The following is a 7,310-nucleotide window of genomic DNA, read 5'->3' as shown; positions in this document are numbered from 1 at the left end:
TTTCGACGCATACGCGTACGACGGTGATGGTGATGGTGATGGTACGATGGCACGGCGTCCTTCTTGCAAGCGCGACATTAGTGTTCAACTCAGAAGCGTAGGTATGGTTTCATGAAGGCTTCGAGTGTAGTTGCGGTTTGCAGTTTGCACTTTAACTGACGCGGTTGGTCGTGCTCACGGTCGTCTGACCGCTGGCCCCGCCCTGCTCGATCACGATCACACCGCCTCGATTGATGATTGAATTGATCGCTTGCAATACTGATCGTTTCTGATCGCAGGCGATGCCATGGCGGCCGATGTTCACTAGGCACCTCGCCGGGCGCGCACCACGAGTACACAGATTCACTCTCATATAGTACTGACCCACAGTAGTAGGTAGGATAACTTCAACAGCTGGCCGGGACGCAACAACGTATAAGGGAACTGTTTCTATTTGAATACGAGACTACGATGGTAAGTACAATACAACGGATGCGATGCGATGCGGATGGTAGTAATATACAGGTAACGAGGAGCGTCTATGATCTTTGCTTTTCTTTTGGGGTTGACAACAACAGCAACTGGGGTGACGACAACAACAACGGGACGAAGAGGGAGGGAGGGGCTCGGAGGAAAAGGCAATAAAAATGCACAGCATAATTGACAAAATAAACAAGACGAATAAACAAGACCGACGAACAGAATAAACAAGCAAGTAAGCGTTCGCGTGAACGCAATAGACGCTCCAACGGGGCGCGGCGAATTTAGGTATGTAGAATGTAGAATGTAGTAAGCAACAGAATAAACGGAGTAGGTCTAGATCTAAAGCAAAACAACAAGGGGGAGGAAGAGGGAGAGAAGCGTCCTGTCCGACGAGCAGCGCAGAGTTCAGAGTTCGAAACGATTCTAAGGGAGAAGAGGAGATGGTACCCGAAGGCGAGGAGACGGGAGGGAGAGGAGGGGGTGGCGGAAGATAGTGGTAGGGGGGGATAGTTGTGGTTGTCCGTGAATCCGAATTGGCCATCCTGGCTGGTAGTTTCCGTCCTCGGTCCGTCCGTGGGTGGTAGGTATGTGTAGGGGAGTTAGACCCTGTCCGCGTCCGCGTCCGCATCCTGTGGTAATATGCCCAAGGGATAAAACAAGAAAGAAGGGAGAGGGGAAATAAGATGAAGGAGCGTGAAGACATGAATATTTGTGTCAATGAACGTGAGCGTGGATAAAGTACAAACGAGTGTGAGGAGTCCTGGAAGCGGTAGAAGACAAGACAAGTAGAAAAAAGAAAGAAGAATGAATGTGGATGGACGAGTCTTTTGAATGGGAAGGAATGTGGTGGGCACGAGAAAGATGCGAACGAAGGGTGCTAAATAGAAAGCGCGGTGGATGTGGGTGAACGGAGGTATGTGGTCGAAGAACCAATAGGGAATAGTTCCGAGAGTCCGAGAGTCGGGAAAGTTGGAGGGAACGGGGCTGAGGAACGACGAACGACGAACGGGGTCGTCGATGCGGACGAAGCGCAAACGGGGATGCCGGGATTCTGTGCCCGGTGGTTGGGGTGTTAGGGAAGAGTTGATGTCTTACGGGATCATCGATCAGGGCTGGAGAGTTGGGAGTTGGGGAGGGGCAAACGGCGCTGGGAACCGGGCTGGGAACATCGAATGACGGCGCCCGCATGCGAAGTGAAAGTCTCCGACCGCTCGGGCGAACGAATGGCGAGCGAGAAGAAGTTCTTCTCGATATCAGCTTGGGGCGGAGGCGAGGTAGGGGAGGCAAGGTAGTTCGCCGTCGCCGTTGGGAGGGAAAAGGAATAGGGGAATGGGGGGATAGGAGGGATAGGGGAAAAGAGGCGAGAGCGTTCACTCGAACCAGCTCAACGCCACACTCCCCGCCCCGCGGATCCACACAGTCGCCTGCACGCGGCACACGGTCTCTGCCACGCTCGCTTTCTTCCAGTCGACCACCACGCTTCCTTTGCTCCCGTCCCCGCCGGAGGAGGGCGCGAACGAGCGGACTTGGCCGAATGCCTAAATAACACAACACGATCAGAATACTGCTGCCTAGAAAGTATAACAACGAATCCAACGCACCTCACACCACGCGCGTACGGCCTCGTACCCGCGCTCGTCCTCGATCCCGGAGACGACGAGCTTTCGCTTCTTTCCTCGCCCCTTGGCGTGCAGCCCGAAGAGTTTGATGGTGTTGAGCGTGTGCATGTTGAGCGTGTTGAGGCGCGAGGTGCGCGATTTCGAGGGCGTCGTCGGGCTCGCCTGTGTGGGGGACGGCGGAGAAGGTAGTACGTACGATTGCATCTGCGTGTCCAAGGAAAGCGGAAGCTGAACGTCTAGCGAATGCTCGCGCGGCGTCGAGATCAGAGGCTCCGTCGAGCTCGTCAAGTGAGTCGCGTGCGTGTCGGCAGTGTTGAAGGAGGGCGCCGTCGGCGAGGCCACGCCGACCTCTTCTACCTCTTCGAGAACTTCGACTTCCTCAAGCGCATAGCTCTCACGCGGCAGGTAGTGCACAGACGAAGTAGCCGCTAAGGACCGATCGTACCCCAAAGTCCGCAGAGCGCCCATGGAGCGCGGGGCCCTCAGCTGTGGGCGTTGTTGTTCGTTTTGGGTGGGCTGTGGGTGTGGGTGGTGGGGGACAGTGAACGCCCGTTCCCTCTTGTGAGGGATAGGGAGAGGGAGGGTCCCGTGCGAGCGCGAGGTCCTCAGCCTTTGAGGTAACTGCGGGGGAGGTGTACCAGAGGGAGAAGGGTTTGAGGGGGCGAGAGGGGGTGTCGGGGAGGAAGAAGGGGGTGTTGGTGGTAAGGCTTTCTCTACGTCAACCTTTGCGATCGTGACGGAGAGCGCAGAGGGGAGGAGAGAGTCGTGGGAGGACGAGGAGGGCACGGCGAACTCGATCGAACCCAACTCTTCGACTTCCTCGACTTCCTTTTCCTCAAACTGCTCACGATCGCCCGCCGCCGAAGGTACGGACGGAGTATCCAAAGATACATCAGAAGGCGAGTTGGAACACGCGAACTCCGGCGCTGCGTCCACACTTGGGATGGTGGGCGTGTTAACATTGGAGTTGGCATGTGCGATCCTGGAGATGAACGATACCAAGCGCCGCCTCCGTCCAATGGTCTCAGGCGCTTCGGCGTCCATCTCTACAGGCGTGTTCGGTGGCGCGAACTCGGGGTTTGGCGTATTGGACGAGGAGGAAATACGTCTGGTGAAGAGACCACGCTTCTTCTTCTTCCCCGTCTTGTCTTTGTTTGGGGAAGTGGGCGAGCTCGGAGAAGAGCGTGAAGTAGGCGAGTATGGGGTATAAGGTGAGCGGGAAGAGCGGCGGGAAGAGGTGCGTGAAGTGTTGAGTAGGGGGAAGGGGGAATTGCGTGAGGTAGAATGAGGAAGAGGGTGGTCGTCAAGCGAGGAGCTAAGGGACCAGCGCGAGGACATCCCTCGTTCATCCAATCCTCTTCCATATCCTTCTCGCTCACAGACGTCTTGTCGTTCCAATACTTCTTCGCCGAGTACACCGTGATCCACATACTCTTCTTCCAAGCCTCCGTAGTATTGGGGTTCACCCGAGTACTCGTCCGCGTGCCCGCTCGTGCTCGAGTATTGCGAGGACGAGTGTGAATATGCGCAGGAGAGGGAGTGCTCGTGTCGAGAGTGCCGGGGTGAGTACCCGTACTCAGTAGGGTGTGTCGGCGTCGGTGTCTTCCTGTCCGGGAACGCGAACGAGGAGAACGACGGGCACGAGCCCGCGTCAATTTGGAACACCGAAGTAGAGGGGGAGGTAAAATGGGAAGTGGAGTGGGAGGCGGAAGGGGAGTGGGAGTGGGAGGCGGTGGTGAATGTTGTTGAGGACGAAGGGGAGAGCGCTGGTGTGCTCGGCGTTGTTGGCGTCGTTGGGGACACGGGGTCTTCATACTCCAGTGTCTGTGCAGATGTAGAGGCGGGGGCGGGATTGGATATGGGCGTCGGTACAGCAGGCGTGGGGAAGTACATAGCATGCCTATGGGGTGAGTTCGGGGCGACAGTGAGGGACGTCCGGCGGGACGGTCTCTGGCTCTGTCTCCGGGACGCCCTGCGCGACGTTGTGGGTGATACACAGGCCGAGGGCTTGCGAGAGAGCGAGGGGGAGAGGATAAGTGGGGAGGGGAGGAGTGAGCGACTGGAGCACGTGCGCGGTGCTGGTGAGGGCTATTGGACCGTTTTAGTATACGAACCCATATAGAGCAGAAGTACATACCTCTGGTAGGCGTAGGTGGTACAGCAGTTCGCGGAGCGCGTCTTCCTCATTTTCCCTGTCCCTTTCCTCATCTCTCTTCCCATCTAGACTTTCACCTTCACCTTCGTTAACGCTTGGGGGTGCGGGGCTGGGTAGGCGACGCGCGTAGTCGGGGGACGGGTTCAAGAGCGCGTTCGGCGACGTTGTTGCTGCTTTGAGGATATCGGTGTTGGCGTCGGATGGAGACAGCCATCCCTCGAGAGGCGAGTCGGCGCGAAGGGCGGGCTCCGTATACGGATATTCTCCTCCGCCCAAGCCTTCGCCGTCGTGGAGGGCGCTCACGTCGAGCGAGTTGAGCCATGTCGAGATCCGATCGTCTTCGTCATATGGTTGTAGTGGATGATCCATATACATAGTCCTAGTCAGTACGAGTCAGAGTGAGAAGGGACCAGTAAGGAGAGAGGGAGGAGAGTATATGTACAACACGAAAACTCCCACACTCACTTCAACTCAACACTGTTTGAATTTTTTTTCGCCTTCCTTCGTCCCCTTCCTGCCCTTCCTCCTTCCCTTCCCTTCCCCCTTCGTCCTTCCCCTTTGGGTTTTCCTGATCTCTTCGATAGATCTCGATGTGCCGTTCCACGCAGAACCTTCGATCATCCGAGAGTCTGGATCTGATCGAACCCTTGAACCTTCTCGGGAAAGGGGGAGGAATCCCAGGATTCCCTTGGCTTGGGACCGCGGACCTGTCACGTTACTTACTATATGACCGTCTCCAGCAACGATCAACATGGCGGACGGACAGAACTAACTACAAGACGTCCAGACGTTCAACGATAACACCAACGTCAATACTAAGGACTAACAACGAGAAGACACTCCTACCCCGTGTCGCGAAGTTGTAGTCTAAATTTTTTGAAGGGTAGGATGGGAATCACAGGGACGCTCACTGAAACAATGTTAACGTGTACGCTTCGCACTGCACATCTGTCCCACCCAAACAAAAATATTGGGGCATGCCACTCCCAGGACCACATTGATGAGCACTACGGCTTCGGCGAATTCAACAAGTTCGACTCACGTTTGTAGTCGCCGAATGGTATCGGAGCCATCAACCTCGACACCCTGACATTTAGCATCGACCCTCGTACTCGCACTCGCGATTGCGATCCCAGTCAAGCACTGAACTCTGAAGAGGTGTTTCGAGCATCCAAATGTTGATGCTCGACTGTATTTACCGATCCACCCATCTCCATTCCTCCTCACCGTACTACTCACTGGAGTTGATTGAAGCACCAACATGCCCATGCACACCCAGTGTGGTCTACACTTCGGGTCCGACGCTGAGATAACAGGGGTAAAGGGATAGGGGATACAAAGGGGGATATAGGATTAAAACATCGAAAAACGGGAACGGAGGGGGTAAGGTGCGAAGTGCAGTGAGGAGACTTTTCTCCTGTCTGTTTACGTTGGTTCGCTTGTCATCTTCCACCCACTGCTCGTTTATTCTCCTTCATTTCGTCTTATTCGCCTGACGGGCACGTTTATAGAGAATTCTGAGTAATAGCCCCGTATGCAAGGCGATCTTTCACGCCTTCGCCCTCAAGCGCAGCGGTAGACCTCATATCGGACGCCGTGGCCTATAAAATGGGTACGCTGGCTCGAGGACTTTAAGTTCAAGATGGAAGGTATGTAGTGGTGTAGTGGGTCCATCACACCCAGCATTTGACGTTTGAAATGCTCAGCTTTCAAATATCGACACTTCATGACGCCCAAGCAGCGCCCCAGAACAGCAGAGCAGAACATCAACGCATCAACGCACCAAGCCCAACGCCAGCGAACCCCAACCGCCACATTCCCAATTAACCATAATACCATAATATCATAACATCATAATATCAACGTAAATCGTAACGTACGCAACGTCAACGCAGCCTTCGCCCGCCCCAAGTTCCCCTCCGAAGGCCTGAAGGCCTGATTCTTTTCCCGAGAAGTCGTCCGCCGAGTCTTGCCAGGCGCCAGGCGCCATCCGCCGTCTGCATTTGTGCGGCAGTTCCGCACTCGTCGGATCCTGGGCGACTGGGGGTTGGGGGTTGGGGGCTTTTGGGAGCTTTGGGAGTTTGGGAGTTTGGGAAGTTGATAAATTGCGTCCAACGTAAGGATGGTGTTAGTCCCCCGGCCCCGACACTCCCAGACCTCTTACTCGAAATCCCTCGAAATCCTCGACAGTGCGTCCGCATCACTTCAAAATTAGATATGCAACGTCGTTACCTTCTCCTCAGTAATTGCTTCGTAATTGATCTGACTGGCTATTGATCTGCATTCCTCGCCGCACCGCCTCACCCTTGAAGTACACCCATTTTCTTCACAGATGCTGCTTGACTCTATCTTGATTCTACGAACTCATCTAACCCTCGCAGCTGGTATTCAAGGGCAAGAGACTGCCAATCCTGTCGGATAGTTTCCCCGATTAGTCAAGCTTTCCATGTCAATATTAATGGCAAGCGTTTCTTGACCTCTTGGGGAGCCCCTCCCTCTTTCTCTTCCTCTCTCCTCACCCCCTTCCCTTCTCTCAATTACTCGTAACTTGCTGTTGCATGACCGTTTGTTTGCACGCTCAAGAGAAAGGCAAAGATCAGATCGTGCCTCCCTTGTTTCTTATATGACCCGTCAGACCGAATTTCATCTGCGCCTGTCATATTATATTATACTATTATACTACCAGCATCGTATACACATAGTCAAGTATAATCAACTTCTTGATAGACCTTTGTACTGTTGGGCAGCGGGTGCAAGTGAATCCGTACGGAAGCATCGGCGGCCATGGCTAGTCACTAGCCGCTCTGCTCGATCACGATCGCCTCGATTAGACCGATCGATGTTGTCTCTGATCGTATGTTGGTCAGACGACCACGACCACGACCAACCGCGTAATGGCGATTGCCCACCCAAGCTCAATCCAAGTAGTATACATGTCCTCCGACCTCGTTGGATCATTCCAGCGCCATCTCAGCAACCCCATCACCGAGAAATTTGGAGTATGTGGGGCACCGGGGGGACGCGTACGACGCACCATATTTCCACACGCGCGTCCCACTGCACAACGCATTGCG

At 54.7% G+C, this 7,310-nt stretch overlaps 1 protein-coding gene across 1 annotated transcript; it reads right to left on the bottom strand.

The window, feature by feature from the left end:
- Positions 1–1,832: 1,832 nt before the first annotated feature.
- Positions 1,833–4,611, bottom strand: PC9H_006070 (uncharacterized protein; the record flags this gene model as incomplete). The annotated part of the gene is made up of 3 exons (XM_036775624.1): positions 1,833–2,000; positions 2,064–4,169; positions 4,219–4,611. 3 exons carry the CDS (start codon positions 4,609–4,611, stop codon positions 1,833–1,835), a joined length of 2,667 nt encoding a protein of 888 aa, XP_036631643.1.
- Positions 4,612–7,310: the final 2,699 nt, after the last annotated feature.

This window comes from Pleurotus ostreatus, assembly GCF_014466165.1.
Source record: "Pleurotus ostreatus strain PC9 chromosome Unknown scaffold_4, whole genome shotgun sequence".
Taxonomy (NCBI): Eukaryota; Fungi; Basidiomycota; class Agaricomycetes; order Agaricales; family Pleurotaceae; genus Pleurotus; species Pleurotus ostreatus.
Note: the sequence above shows the minus strand (reverse complement) of the source record. Positions and strands in the feature narration are given on the sequence as shown.